The sequence below is a fragment of the Podarcis muralis genome, chromosome 15 (genome assembly GCF_964188315.1).
Source record: "Podarcis muralis chromosome 15, rPodMur119.hap1.1, whole genome shotgun sequence".
Lineage (NCBI taxonomy): Eukaryota > Metazoa > Chordata > Lepidosauria > Squamata > Lacertidae > Podarcis > Podarcis muralis.
The window spans coordinates 26,588,716-26,604,652 of NC_135669.1; the positions used below are offsets into that span (position 1 = coordinate 26,588,716).

At 46.1% G+C, this 15,937-nt stretch overlaps 1 protein-coding gene across 9 annotated transcripts in view; it reads right to left on the minus strand.

Annotated features, from left to right (window-relative positions):
• LOC114585254 (protein CEPU-1) overlaps positions 1 to 15,937 on the minus strand; it is a 792,757-nt gene that overhangs the window by 318,755 nt on the left and 458,065 nt on the right. For 8 of the 9 annotated variants that reach the window (XM_028707732.2, XM_028707731.2, XM_028707733.2 and 5 more), the window contains exon 2: positions 10,901 to 10,985. In XM_028707732.2, coding sequence (XP_028563565.2) covers positions 10,901 to 10,985 — 85 coding nt within the window. Of the gene's footprint in view, positions 1 to 10,900; positions 10,986 to 11,117; positions 12,018 to 15,937 lie in introns of those variants that run through there. The other variant, XM_077919263.1, reaches the window with a different exon arrangement.

Sequence of the window (15,937 nt, forward strand, 5' to 3'; positions counted from 1 at the left end):
GAAAGGTGCCTCATTTCAAAAGCATTCAGACATGATGAATTCTGTGTTAGTGTTACTGATTATAATGCTACACGTCTGTCCTGTTTTCTGATGTTCTTTTCAGGCTGCAGTACCTGTTGCATTATGGAACTGTGGCTTTTTGACTGATATACCAACACATCACACTAATTTTCATTCAGACCAGTGGGCATGGTGTGACACAGCAATAAATGTCACCGCTATCTCCCAACCCTTTCTGCACCTGCCTGCTTCTGTTACCCCCGCTATTTGAAGATCCCACCCCAAATTTTTACTCCCACAATTTTCAGTATTGATGGGGTTGCAAAGTGATTCTTTCTGGAACCAATCAAAACAGAAATGAACACTTCCACTGGATTTCCAGAAGTGGCTTTTGCATCACATGGAAGCTCAAATATAATACGGAAATTCACAGTTAGGGAAATGGAATAAATTAAGGTGAGAATGCAGCCTAAGCCACCTTTAGAACGCTCCCTCCACCTCACCATTAGTCAGCATTTCCAAGGCTGCCAAATCAAGAGGCTACGACTTTGGGGTCAGGAGAAGAGGTCAATAACCAGCACTACTAATACATCTCAATGGCAGCATTCTCCAAGGTGACATCCCACATATAACTCCCATCAACATCAGCCTACTTTGCAATGGGGACATAGAAGAGGTTGGAAGGCAGGATTCCTAGGTTAGGATTTAAAGGCCCAATCTTTAATATACTCAAGATTAAGCTTTGAAAGCCCAATACTACTCTGTACTTGTGCAACCAACCAGGCTGTTATGGACACAGAGTCTAATCCGTCCCCCACCCCAGCAAATAAAATTGATTGATTGATTGCATTTTTCTCCAATATGCTCAAGGTAGCATACATGGTTTTCCCTCCCTCATTCACCCCTGCATCAACAACCCTGTGAGGTCGGTTAAGCTGAGATAATAATGTGCTTCCACTGGCCACAAAGTCCCTGGTTAGACTGCTGCCTAAGGTCTCCATTGATTAGGTGATCACCAACATGCTGCTAGTTTGCAGACACAGCTCTGCATTTGCAACACAAGCCCAGTAATAATACTGGCCTTCCTTACAGGGTGGCTGTAAGAATTTCTGAGAAGACAGATGCTCCGTAGCATTGTAAAGTATTTTGCATTTAAGTAACAACCACATCCGAGGAGCCACTTTGGCCAGCCGACCTGCCTGTTATTTCAGCTTTGAAAAAGGCAGAGTTTGTGCAGCTGGGTCACAGCCCTGCCTAGGATGAAACCCAGAATCTCTGGCCTGGGCATGATGTTCACTGGGTAGCCTTGGACCAATCCCCTCATCTCAGCCTAGGCTACCTCCCAGGATTGTTGAGAAGATGAGGAGGGCAATCTGTATTTATTTAATTATTGCATTTGTATCTCACCTTTCCTGCAAGGAGCTCAAGGTGGCATATATACATCTCTTCCTCTCAATTTTATCCTTACACCCCCACACCACACCCCCAGTGAAATAGGTCAGGCTGAGAGTGAATGACTCACCCAAGGACACCCAGTGAGCTTCATGGCCGAGTGAGGATTTGAACCCTGGCCTCCGAGGTCCTAGTCCGACACTAACTGCTGCACCATCACTGGTTCTCATAAATAACAATGCAAATTGCCTCCTTGTTTGGCAGGGAGAGAAGATGAGGGGAATTGCATCCATTCCCTGCTACACCTGCTTCTAAACCTTTATTGGTAGTGCACACCAAATAAGGAAGGTGGTAGGAGTTGGGCCTGTGAGGAAGAAGGTAGGCTGGGACTGGGAGAGCTGACGCTTCAGGAATTTGGCTCCCTAACCATGTGGGGCTTTAAAGCACCTTTATCTAGGCTCAGGCACAGACAAGTGTATTTCTCTGAAGACCGAAGCAACCACAAAACATTCTGACAGCTGGGTTTGGCACCAATTGAAGCTTCCAAGGCATCTCATGTGTAACAGTAATCCAACTGGGATGTTGCCAAGGGCTACAACCATTTCACTGATAGACAATCACTGGGGAGGGGTAAGAAGATTGTCTAAGGGGTGACAACCCCTAAGCCACTTCAAGTTGGCATGAGACAACCACATGCATGGGCCTGGGATTCCGGACACATTTGTATCATCCATTTAAAGTGTTATGATGCCCCTTGCAACACCCAAAGAACTCTCAGAGCTTGTTAAAGGCACTGAGAGTTGTTAGGAGACCCCTATTCCCCTCACAGAGCTATAATTTCCAGAGTGGTTTAACAGTCCATTCTCCTTCACAAGAACTCTGAGAAGCACAGCTCTGTCAGCAGAAGAGGGGTTCCTCACAGCTATAAGCACCCTTAACAAACTACAGCTCCCAGAGGTCTTTGGGGGAAGCCTAGTGGTATCATAGCTCTTTAAACGTATTGTGCAAACGTGGACTGAGGCACACATTGACTTGGCTCACATCCACACCACACATTCAAAGCACATGGCTTTCCCCCCCCCCAATAATCCTGGAGACTGTAGTTTGCTAGGGGGTGCTGGGAATTGTAGCTCTGTTGCAGTGAGCTATACTTCCCTGGGTTCTTTTTTGGGGGGGTGGCAAAGTGGTATAAATGTGTTTAAAATGTTGGGTGTGAAAGTGGCCTGTTTGCAGCATGCCACAGAGGACAAATTTTGCTTCCAGTGTATTTCCAGTGGCACGCAAGCCCCCTGACTCCTGTATGTGGTCTTGTGTGTACATGGGCGGTCTCTCATCAGAAAGCAAAGAACTCATCCACCGCGAGAAATGCCAGGCCTTTTCAAAATGCCGTAATCCCCAGGAAAGTTAAGGAGGGGGGAGAGGAGTGGGAGGGAAGCAGGTCAGAGTGATATTTTTATAGTCCAGAGCTCTGAAATAAATAATTTCAGAGGATGAAAAATATCAGGCACTGAACTTTACGAACATCAAAATGAGATGAATATTTCATAGGAGCCGCGAGCCGCGAGCCTGAACCCTGGAAAGGAACATGAATACAGATCCGATAACAAGGATTCCGATGGTTGGACAAGAACACAGGGAATAAGTCAGGGCAGGGAAGGAAATGGGAATGCAGGAGTGAAAGGTAGGAAGAAACTAATCAGGAGATGTCCCCAAAGGGCTGCCTCATATTAGCAAATTATTCTGTGTTCGACCATATCCTATCCAGGCTAACACAGCAGCAGGGCCCCATCTGCACTATGCATTTAAAGCACTGCCGTGCCACTTGGAGCAGGCATGGCTTCCCCCAAGGAATCCTGGGAACTGTAGTTTGTTAAGGGTGCTGTTCTACTGTTGTGTTTTATCACCCTGATCTCAGCACTTCTGGGGGGTGGACATGGATGGGAATGTGCTAGCTGTTATCTTTTTTTGCTGTATTCTTACCTGAAAGAAATAAAAACCTTTTTATTATAAAAAAGGCATGTTGAGAGTTGTTAGGAGACCTCTAGTCTTCTCAGAGGGCAAGAATTCCCAGAGTGCTTTAACAGTCCATCCCTCCTCCTAGGGAACTCTGGGAACTGTAGCTGTGTGAGGGGAATGAGGTCTCCTGACAATTCTCAACACCTGTAACAAACTAGTTCCCAGGATTCCTTGGGGTAGCCAAGCTCCTAGGATGCTTCAGGGGTAAGCCATGACTGTTCAAGCATATAGCGCAAATGGGGCCCAAGTCTCCAGTGGACTTCAGGAAACAGCCTTACACTGAGGCAGATGTAACTCTTGAACACAAAGGGTGATACTTCCAGAATTTCTGGAGGTCAACTTTCCAAGATCCATCTCCGAAACATAGGAAGCTCAGAGCTGCCTCATGTTGCCTCAGACCATTGGTCCACCTACCTAAGTGTTGTCTACAGACTGATGGCTCTCTGATTTCTCAGAAAAGATTCCTGACTTCCCCAGCTGTACTTGGAGATGCCAGGGACTGGACCTGCAACCCTTTATATGCAAAGGAGGTGTTCTGCCCTGAATGACAGTCTTTCTCAGAAGGCAAAGGGATGACTCCCAGTTTATAGGACTATGGCCACCATTATTATGCAGGAATGTATGGCGTGTTAGGGGAGGAGGAGTACTTCTGGTGTGTCACATGTCCTTCTGGGATAGTTTGTCCACCTTTGACACCCCATCCTGCGCTCAGCTCTCACCTGTGGCTCCTAGAAACTGTCAGGCTGCAGGAGCGGCACACCCTGTGAATAGCTCACTGATGCAGCCCTCCTAGCTGCTTCCTTGATAAAGTGGTGGAGCTATGTGTGACAGCAGAATGCATATCTGCTTCTGTGCACAGTGCATTGTGCATTCTGTGCTATGAATGCAGTAAAACCATGCACACATATGATATTTTGGTGCACAGGCATGAATGGCGTGCATTGTGACATCGCATGTCTGTGCACCAACCACAAACAATGGCTGAGTTAAATTCTCCCCCCCCCCCTACCCCTGCCTGGGTTTTCATTCTCCAATTATGGCAACAGGTGAGATATATAGAATTTTGGCCAGACAATATTACAACTGACTGGAACTATTCCTGGGACCTCAACAGTAATGCACACTCCTGTGTGATATCTTTGTTCTTAAGAGAAACTGGCTGGTATAATAGAACTGCAGGGTTGGGAGAGATGTCAAGACTCTTGATCATCTTGGGCGCCCTCCTCTGCACACATTCCAGCTTGTCACTATATTTCTTAAACTATGGTGCCCAGAAATGGACAGAGGACTCCAGGTGGGCTCAGACCAAGGTCAAATGGAGACTTGTGGTCCTGCTAGGTACTAGGCAAACTGTGGAGGATTAAAACACAACTTGGTCATTCTGTGTGCACAGTAACCACAGTAAATCCAAGGTAGATGAAATGTCTTAAAGAGTATTTTAAATTAAAAAAAAGCTATTGACAAAACTCAGAAGTGAGTTTTGCGATTCATACTCAACAGCATAATTAAATGATTTTTTCGGGGGGGGGGGGCAGACATAAAATGCTCCCTGATTGAAGAATTTATATTAATAATAATAATAATAATAATAATAATAATAATAATAATATTGCTCTATGCCTCCTAAGAGGCCTCCTGGTGAGGCTGTTTTGCTTGTTTGTTCATTCTACCCTGTCATTTCCACAAAGAAATTTGTTCCAGAGAAAGAAACTTACAGTAAAAGGAAATTTGAGAAATACACCCATGAGAACACAGCAAGTATGGCTGTGCTGTCCCTATTTACCAGGGACAGGTCCTGAGATGAGTCTATAGGGTACTCCCTTACTCATCAAAAATAAAGAGAGCAGAATCAAAAAACTGCAGAGTTGGAAGGTTCCCTGAGGGTCATCTAGTCCAGCCCCTGAAATACTGTACAGGAATCTCAACTAAAGCATCCATAACAGATGGTCCTCCAACCTCTACTTAAAAACTTCTGAGGTAGCCTAACTGAAATCAAGATACACTATGTCCACAGCATTCCCCTGATCCACCAACTGGTAACCCTATGAAAAAAAAAGAAATGAGATTCGTCTGGCATGACTTGTTTTTGAGCACAGCTTTCAGCAGTGGATAACAGTGGAAGTTAAGGAGGCCAGGCAATGGTGTGGAAAAACAGAGATGTCTTTCAGCAGGGAAACATTTACTTACTCATAGAAAATCAGGAAACATTTGAGACTTCTTTTTTTTTAGCTTGGAGAAAAGGCAAGTAACAGGAGAGATGGTGAAAGGGTGTACAATTATGCATGGTATGGAAAAAGTGGACTGAAAAGAGCTTTGGCCCCTGAATCATAATATTAGAGCTCTTGGGCATCCAAAAAAGCTGAATGTTGGAAGTTTCAGGGGGGATAAAAAAAGCACTTCTTCACACAGCACATGGTTAAGCAATAGCTCCCACAAGAGGCAGTGGTGCCTACTAACTTGGATCGCTTAAAAAGAGGATTGAACAAACTCATGAAGCTCTGATTTGGAATATATTCTTCTAAGAGGATTACACAAATTCATGGAGTATTAAGTCTAGTAAAGGCTACTAGCCATGATGGCTATACTCTGCCTCCACTGTTGGAGTGGAGGGTATGGTGGGTTTCAGTAGATGGTATTGGAGAGTATTCCTTATTGGAGGGTATTCCGCACCAGTGGGGAGAGTGCTGTTGCTTGCAGGTTTATTTATTTACTCATCTTATATCCCACCTTCACCCCAGTGTACAACCCAAGGAAGCTCAAAACAGATACAACTATAAAAGCACACAATAAATGTAACTATTTTTTAAAGCAAGTAACCCTATTAAAAATAGCACTGAAAACACTAAAGACCATTTAAAAGGCCACAAACAAACACAAAGTATAGCATCCACTCACAGAAGACCCTGCCGCAACAGCCAGTTAGTGGCCAATGTCTATTGGAACAAAAAAGTCTTTACCTGCTGGAGAAAGGAAAGCAGAGAGGGGTCAGGCTGGCTTCCTGTGGAAGGGAGGTCCACAATCTGAGAGCAGTCACTGAGAATGCCCTGCCCTCTCTTGTGTCCCCACCAAATGTGCCTGTGAAGGTGGTAGGACCCAAAGAAAGGCCTCTCCAGAAGACCTGAAAGCCCAAGCAGGCTCATATGGGGAGAAAATTGTGCTTCAGATAGCCTGGACACAAGCTATGTTTGGATTTGCAGGCCATAACTTTACACTTTGAATTGTGCCCAGAAACAGACCAGTAGCCAGACAGGCTGTAGTCACAAGAAGTTCTCCCTGTAACTGGCTCCAGTAAGCAATCTGACTGCAGCAACTTGGACTTGCTGAAGTTTCCAAACACTTTCCAATGGCAGTCCCACATAGAGCATGTTACAATAATCCAAACTTCAAGCAAGTCCAAGGCATATCACTCCATGTCTGGATCAGACACCTCCAAGAATTTGCACAGTTAGTGCCCTTGCTTCAAATGTGCAAGCACACTCATGGCCACTGCCAAAACCTGGGCATCTAGACTCAAGACTGAACCCAGGAGTATATCCAACTTGCAAACGTGAGTTTTCAGTGGAGTGCAACTCTATTCAGCACAGGCTGAATCCCTGGTTCCCTTATCTGCCTTTCAACTGACCATACTGGTGACACTGAACTCCAAAACTCTTGACAGCATCTTCTAGCTGTTTCAGGTAAATGTTAAATAGAATTGGGGGATATGACAGAAACCCAAGTGATACCACAGGCCGGTGGGGTGGGGTGGAAAGGAGCACAGGGGCAGTTGCCCCAGGTGCAAAATTGTTAGGGGGTGCAAAATTTCGACACCCGGTACTGTCTCAATGTAGCTGTGCACTTTTGTCACTCCATTGAAAATGGTTTCTCCTCAAGAACCAGGAAGTGATCTATCCAGACAATGGAACGACTATTCTTTTCTTATCTCCGCGACTGCGATCTCTTGCATAACACGGACACTGTTAGGCAGTTGGATGCACATGCTTATTCTGTCTGAGTCCTGCTCACTTATACACCTGCCTCTGCATGCCCCCGGGCACTGGCAACTCACACTACATCACTGCCATAGGCCAATAGCATAAGTTCAGCTACAATGAGGACTAGATGGGTCATTGGGATGGTCCAGCAGAACTGTTCCTATGTTCTTAAAAGCTTCTAACCCATCTTTCAAGGCACATCGCCTTCTCGGGGCAATTTACATAAAGTTTTAGAACAACAAAAACAGTTATAATTTAACCATTAATTGGGGGGGGGGGGGAATTTAAAATCAGCGGCAGCTAAAATTCTTCAAGCGTAGCAAAATAATTAATCATAGCAGGCTGGAATAAAAATGTCTCCAGAGTTTTCTTAAAAACCACCAGCCATATAGACATAGTTAATTTATGTATATATCACATTTAACAGAAATGCCTCCGTGCTCAACAGCGGTTCACATACAAAACAGCTCTAATTCAGTAATACATGAAATAACAATAGATTCAGGCAGGTAGCTGTGTTGGTCTGACCCAGTTGAAATAAAAATAAAAATAAATAACAAATTCTCCAGTAGCACCTTATAGACCAACTAAGTTTGTTCTAGTATCAGCTTTCGTGTGCATGCACACTTCTTCAGATACACTGAAGCACAAGTCACTAGACCCTTATATGGGGAGGTGGGTGGGGTATTTCTCAGAAGGGTGGTAGGAGATGGGTGATTGGCTCAATGGGTATAGTAAACCTGTTGACAACTGTTACCAATTGTTAACGACTGCAATTAGTCCTGCAGGAAAAAGCAAGGGATAGTGTGCACATGACCAAAAATAGCTTTAGCATGTGTAATGAGACAAGAAATAACAATGTAGAACAAAAAGAGGAACAACACTGCAACATACTACTAAAAATAATAAACTGCAATTATCATTATATTTAACAGGCATCACAATTAAGTGGGAACAAAATAGGTGACCAATAGGTGCAATGATATCCATATTTTTAAAGCACATTTAAAGCATGTGGCTTCCCCCAGTGAATTCTGGGAACTTTACGCGTCACAGAGGTACCATTCTCAGCAAACTTAACATGCTAGAGTTCCCAGGATTCTTTGGGGCAAAGCCCTGTGATTTAAATGTATGGTGCAGATGTGACCAGAGTCTCCCCTGGGGATGTATTTGGTGGGGGATGGAGTTCCAAAAGGGCAGGGCCACCACTGAAAAGGCCCTGTCCTTGTTACATGCCATCTAACCCCTATCTAGATGTTGATCTCAACGCACAGGCAGGGCCATCTGGATGCCGGTGGTCTTTCAGCTAACCCAGTCCCACGCTCCTTAGGGCATTAAAAGCTAAAACTAGCATCTTGAATTGGACATGGAGAGAACAGGCAGCCACTGTTACCGGTACAGTAAAATGTGTAATGGAATATGGAGGCACAATATCTCCAAGAGTTTTAGTAACTACATTCTCAATTGCAGTTTTAGTAACTACATTCTGTCTCAATTGCAGTTTCCAAATAATCTTCAAGAATAGCCACCTGTTGAACACACTGCAGTCATCTAACTAGGACATAACCAAAGAACATGTCACTGACGTTTCCTTATTTATTACATATTTATCCCACCCTTCCTCCAAGGAACTAAGGGAAATGTGTCCTCTCCACATTCTTCTGCACAACAACCCTGCAAAGTAGATGAGTTTTCAGACTCAGCAGGGATTTGAACACAGATTTCCCAATACTGGTAAATATATCACACTAGCTTTCAGTGTGTGTGTGTGTGTGTGTGTGTGTGTGTGTGTGTGTGTTGACTCTTTAACATTGACTTCTGCAGCCCATTTGCCTGATTCAAAGTTGAGAGAACTACAAATGTGAACCTAACCAGGGTCTGGCTTTTTTCCTCAGAGCTCTGATTTGCCATTGATTGACTGGGACCCACCAGCAGGACACCACAACCTTGTGATCTTGCCTTCATAAGGCTGATTTCTTTGCTACATCTCTCCATGATATCCACATTCTGACCCTTGGTGCTTCCCAGCATATGTCTTTGCATAAATTCCACCTGGGATCATATGCCTGGGAGAAGTCAATGAGCCATCACACTCAACCATCAGACCAAAATAAGGAGAGGATAGTGAGCTTGCAACCAAGGAAAGGAAAAGGGAAAAAAGCTATATATATATATATATATATATATATATATATATATATATATATTATTGACGACACAGTTAGATAGGGTGCCACTGCTGTGCCTCTTCTCACCCACCCCAGATCTGCTGCAAGCAATGTTTTAATATTGCCCCACAGTTGATGTGGGGGGAGCCCAAGAAGCTGCAGTCCATTGTTCCATATATCTCAGTATCTTTTCAGCATTGCAATGAAGTTGTGATTCTTGGTAAGAAACCGACAGAGTTTTCAACACCCTCATTACCCTAACAACCCCCCTCCCCTACACACACACAAACACACACACACACATTGAGAAAGCTGTGAGAGTTGAAGTAGCATGATGTGGGATTGGTAGTGTGGGAATAGAATTCCTTCCATATGTGCTATTGTGGAGCAATATTCTCAATTCGTGCATCAAGCTCCTCCACCTTCCGCTGTATAAGTACATCACATTGTCGACTCCACTCAGTTCACGAGAAGGAAAATGACACCAGATCTCAAAAGGGTTCAAAGCTGCAACATGGCTGTTATTTCCCAACCTCTCTCCAAAGTGTTATTCCTCCCCATTATTGGAAAATATCACCCTTCCTATCTCCCCATCCCACTCCATTTCATCACAAGAGTATTGTGGCATCACCACCAAGGGCTAAGCAGAGACCAGCAAACTGCATAAGCAATAACTTTTTTATTTTGGTTTTCAAAAAGCATTGCTCTGAGACAGGCACAAACTCTTGCAAAACTAGATTAGGTTTTGGTGCACTGATCAGACTAAGCTGCCACACTAACACACATGCGACCCACCATCATTCACCCCCCAACCCCCCTCAAATAACAGCAGGGGGAGACCAAGCATAGCAGTGTGTCCCAACAGCCTTTAAAACATCACCACCTTTTAAGAAATTTCTTCGAGGCAAGGAGAGGCGACACACACACTGGAAAGCTAGTCTGCTAGAGTGGCAAAGAGGCAAAAAACACAGAAACAAGGGGCATGTTTCTTTACAGCCATGAAACAGATTATCCATCCTATTTCTCCGAGAAAGAGCTTCCCCCTGCCAGCCACACCTCCTTCCTTCTATAGTGTAACCCTCTCATTGTGCAGCGTGCCAGACATTTCTCCAGCTTCATCCACACCCACAGCTGCACACCAGTTCTCTTGATGCACAGAGCTGTCAGAGCCAGGAGCTGAAACCAAAGTGCTCCCCAAAATCCCATGCATCCTGGTGCGTCCACCAAGCCTCCCAGAATCTCAGCCAACACCCGAGCGTAAAACCTATAGCACATAAGCCGCTGACCACCTATTATCACCAGCTCTGTCCCGGAGTAAAAAAGAAGAAGAAAGAGAGTCTCTGCTCCTACCTGAGGGTGGCGCTCTCCCCTTGCCGGACGGTCACGTTGTCCATCGCCTTGGGGAAGGTGGTATCTCCGCTGCGCACTGGCACTCCTGCGGGCACAAGGAAGAGGAGCCTGAGAGACAGGACGACCAGGCACCGCCAGGGCAGGACTAAGCACCCACCGACCCCCATCCTGGGCTTTCCTCAAGGCAAAGATATATATATATATTTATTAAAACAACCAGAGAGATGGATGGAGATTGGTTTGACAGGGACACCTCGCGGTGCCAAGTGTGGGCACAGAAGGGGAGGAGAGAAAGTGACGATGAGGAGGGAGAGGGCGGCGGAGCCTTTAGAAATCCAGTTTTTGGGTTTGTAGCTTTAGAGATCCGAGCCTCCCGAAAGTCATCCAGCGGAGTCCCAGGGAGGAAGAAGAAGTGGCCCCCCCAAGGTGGCCAAGTTGCTGCGCGCCTCACAAACCAGAGCTTCCGATCAAGAGTTCGTGCATCTCACTTTGCTGGAGGAGGTGTGCTGCGCTCCGGCGCGGTAGGGCACAGCCGGCGCTCCGCAGCCGCGCAAGGCGACGCGCTCCAGAGCGGCCCCTCCGGCCGGAGTTCCAAAAAATAAAACTCCCCGCAGAAGAACTCGGGGAATGGGTGGGGCGAAGAGGGGGGGAAGCACCCCCGGAGTAATCTCAGAGGGAGAAGCGACAGGCCTCCTGCTCCAAAAGCTCCGACGGTGCCACAAGGCAGGATGGGAGGGAAGGTCCGGCCGGCTGCCGCTGCTGCCCGGCGCTGCGGCTCGTGGTCGGGAGCGGATAAGAGCCTCTTCCCGGCTCAGCTGTGCTCCTCGCCGCCGCTCAGCGAAGGGAGGCTGCGAGGAAAGGCATGGCAAAGCTGGCGGTGCCGGCTGTTGCTGCTGCTGCTGCTGCCTGGACCAGGGCTAGGTTCAGCATCCCGGATGCGCTCTGCCTCCTGGCTGGGCGCATCTCCTCCTCTGCCGAATCGCAGCCTCTCGCGCCGGCTCTCCGGAGCACACACACGCATCGGCTTGCAGGGGTTGTCATGGCAGCAACTCCATCATCGCTGACCAGCACTTGGGCTCCGCGGCACAGGCAGCGCCGCTCAGGAGCGCAGACTTAGCACATTAATCTCAGCCAAGGACACCGGGGATGGGGGGGACTCTCCTTGCTTTTAACCCTCGCGGCGCCGGCGGGTGCACCTTGGGACGCCGGAGAAGGGGGGGCTTCTTAACCCTTGCGGGCCCGCTCCCACCCAAACAACTAGCTCGCCGTGTGTGTGTGTGTGTGTGTGTGTGTGTGTGTGTGTGTGTGTGTGTGTGGTATTCGAATCCTGCATTTCTCTTTACAAGCGGCCGCGGAGCTGTTTGCACTGCGACCTACTATCCTGAGGTCTGACGGGGTTGAGGGTGGAGGGTGAGTAAGTCCAGAGCGTGGCATCCAGCCAACTTTGTGGATTTTTATTTGAACCCTGGGCTTTCCTCCCTGTCCGCCTCCATCCGCTCTCGAAGTGGATAATGCAGGGTGAGGATGGAGTGGCGCAGAGGCTAAAGTGCAGGAAGAGTGAGGTAGAAATCCTATTTGGATGATAAACCTGCTGGAGGCAAGCCACTCTTTTTCTCAGGCCTCAGTTTGCCCAGCCTGAAGTATGGGAATAATGATGGCTAGTTATTCTAATAGTTGTTTTGCATATGATGATGTTTTATATCACACCCTGTGTTTCTCCACTGAAGAATAGCTGTCTAAAAGTCTTGAATAATAATAGTAATAGTAATAATAATTCTACCTTACAGGGCTACCCTATTCCTGTAACTTTTTAAAAACCCCTTTAATGTTTAAGTTTTCGTTGTTGCAACCTGAACTGGGACCTGATGGTGAAGGATGGGTAATAAAGCAAATAAATATGTAAATTAATAATATGAAGATTACTGTTAATAGGAAAATGCCCAGAGCACTCAAAGAATCGCTAGATACATTATGAGCATTATGGAAAGAAACACAGCTGAAACTGCCAGGCATTTTCTGTTGCATGCCAGATGCCTTGAAAAAGGTGTTGATGCTGCACACCTTGCTTTTTGCTACTACCCTCCAGCTGGGAAATTTATTTACTACATTTGTATGGTCAGCCAACCACATATGTTCTCTGCGCATACCAGTGAAAAGAACAAAACTGCAATATTAAAAGTACAATACAGAGCAGCAGAAGCAGCACTGGAAACTTTTCGCTCTCCCTCAGATTTACAACAAAATGCAAACCATAGAATCATGGAATTCTAGAGTTGGAAGGCATCCTGAGGATCATCTAGTCCAACCCCCAGCAACACACCTGACCCATACAGGGATCAAACCCAAGACCTTGGCATTGTCAGCATCACGCTCTAACCAACTGAGAGGTCCAGTTAAAAGAAAAGACAAAAGGTTTTGGTTTTTTTAATGACCTGGATGAAGAGGAAGGACATGTTCATCTAGTGCAAAAAAGATTATATGGATGGTGTCTCCTGGGCTGCTTTGGGGAGGCTGTTCCATGATATAGATGCCACCACTGGGGTACCCTACCTACAAATATGTTTTTTAAACAGAGATAGGACAGCCATCTTGCCAGGAGTTCCTTAGGTGCGACTCCTACATTGCAGGTAGCTTGATGACCCTCCTCGTCCCTCTCAACTCTACATGGTCTCTTCCAATTCTACAATTCAATAATTCTATATTGCAGCTAGTTCACAGTTAGCAACATGTATGGGCAGACGCAGCCCACATTATTTACTCCACCTTGCCAGCAGATGATGATGGGCACCTCCCCCCATTGCTATTCTGCCCACTTTACAGAGTGAGAAACTGAGGCATGATTCACAGCTAAGAAAGTCATTGACTGCTGGAAGTCAACTCTTCTACAACAAGACCTGGGTGTGATCATTTCCAGCACTGAGTGCTTCCAGGTGATCTGTTTACTGACCATTCATCTCGATATGTTTCCAGGAAGTTAGACAGACTCTTTACTGAACATTCACTTTTATTTGTGCAGAGGTTAGACAATGTTGCATGGATCAAGTATGATCTTTCCAGTGCATTTTCCCACCCATTTCCTTATCACAAAAGGTCTGATTTGGGGTGGGGGGGTGGGGGGAATTGGTGTCATTGTGCAAGAGCCCTGGATCAACCTTAATTGTTCAACCCAAAATTTCCACTTTGTGATTGAATCTCACCTGAAAATAACAACCAATGAGTGTTTCGTTTCCCTCTTCCTAGTCCTCCTGCCACCAAAGGCAGCCAGCTCAGTTAGAAGCTTTCCTATCTTACAACTCAACAGCATCCCATTTGTCTATAAGTAGCAACTCTTACACTCTCTGCTTCTTTGCTAACTGAATTATTATTTCTATATATAATCGCCTGCTGGTAGGAAGTGCAAGACATAAACAGTCCCGGGGGATTTGAGTCCTTTATCTCGAAGAGAGAGCGGCAAAGGCAAGCTTCAGGAGACAGCAGCCCCCTTTACTTACCCTCCCCTTGGCCCGGCCGCCAGAGCCATACATTTCACTCGTCTTTGGCAGCCTTTCCAGGTGCCACAAAATCAATCTAAGATGCTTTTCTCTCTCATACTAAATGCTCAGTCATTTGGCTCAGATCAGGATCAGCTCCCCCGTGAGTCCATCTAGGCTTCAGGCCACAATCACACCACACATTTAAATCACTGTGATGGTTACAATTCCTGAGGACTGTAGTTTGTTAAAGGGGCTGAGAGCTGTTAGGAGACCTCCTGTTCCCCTCCCAGAGCTACAAATCCTAGGGTTGTTTAACAATCCACCCCCCCTTCTCATGAAACTCTGGGAATTGTAATTCTGGGGTAGATTCCAATCTCCACGCAGCCCTGAAGCTGGCTGGGTGACTGGCTTGGGCCAGTGGCAGTCTCTCATCCTTACCTACTTCACAGGGTTGTTGTGAAGATAAATCAGGAGAGGGGAGAACCATATATAACCACTTAGAGCTCCTTGCATGAAAAGGTGTTATAATAAAGAAAATTAAAGAAGAGGAAATGCACCAGCAACCCAACATAAATTTTCATAAAATGTGCATATGTCGATTTATATACATAGATGCATTTTTTAAAAAAAAAAATATAAATATAAATGCAATACGTGTCAGCAAAGTTGGGATCACTGTGACCAGGTGAGCTCTGTGCTTGCATAATCTACTCTCGAGGTGCCACTCATGGGAAGCTTCAAGGGCCCTGTTCCCTCCCTACTTAGGGTTCTTTGGGTGGTATCCAACTAATGTGTTTCAGTGCAAGGATTTCCACTGTTGCAATTGGGCTCCAGCCCTTTCCCTCCTCCTATGCACTCCCCATGCCCTCCTCAAATCTGGTCTGGAGGGTTTGGGGGGAAACTCCAAAACAGATGTGGGGTTGGGGCAGAGGCAGAAATACTTGCAGTGGTGGGAAGCTTGCTTAGCACTACCGTGGATGCAACCTATTATCTTTAACCTAAGCATACAGTCATTCTAGGCTGTGGAGAATGGCAAAGTTTACAGAATTCTAAAAAAGGAAACGTGTGTGTGTGTGTGTGTGTGTGTGTGTGTGTAGGAAACATTAAGGAAGCAATTCCCTTGGTGGAAAAAAACCACACACACAAGATAGACCAATGAGGAATGACCGCAGGATGCAATGGAGTATCCTGGGGAGAGGATCCAGGTGCAGCTTGTCTAAAGTGGCATGATGTTCCCAACACTGGCCATCCACAAGAACAGCCTGCTGGATCAGGCCAATGGCCCATCTACTCACAGAATCACAGAATTGTAGAGTTGGACAGACCACAATGCAGGAATCTTTTGCCCAACATGGGGCTCAACCCCACGACCCTGAGATTGAGAGTTTGATGCTCTTCCAGCTGAGCTACCCAGCATCCTGTTCTCACAATGGCCAACCAGATGCCCATAGGAAATCAGCAAGTCGAACCTGAGCACAAGAACAACTCTCCCCTTCTCCACTTTCCAGCAAGTGGTATTCACTGCCCCCAACCATAGAGATAGAGCATAGATATCCTGGTGAGA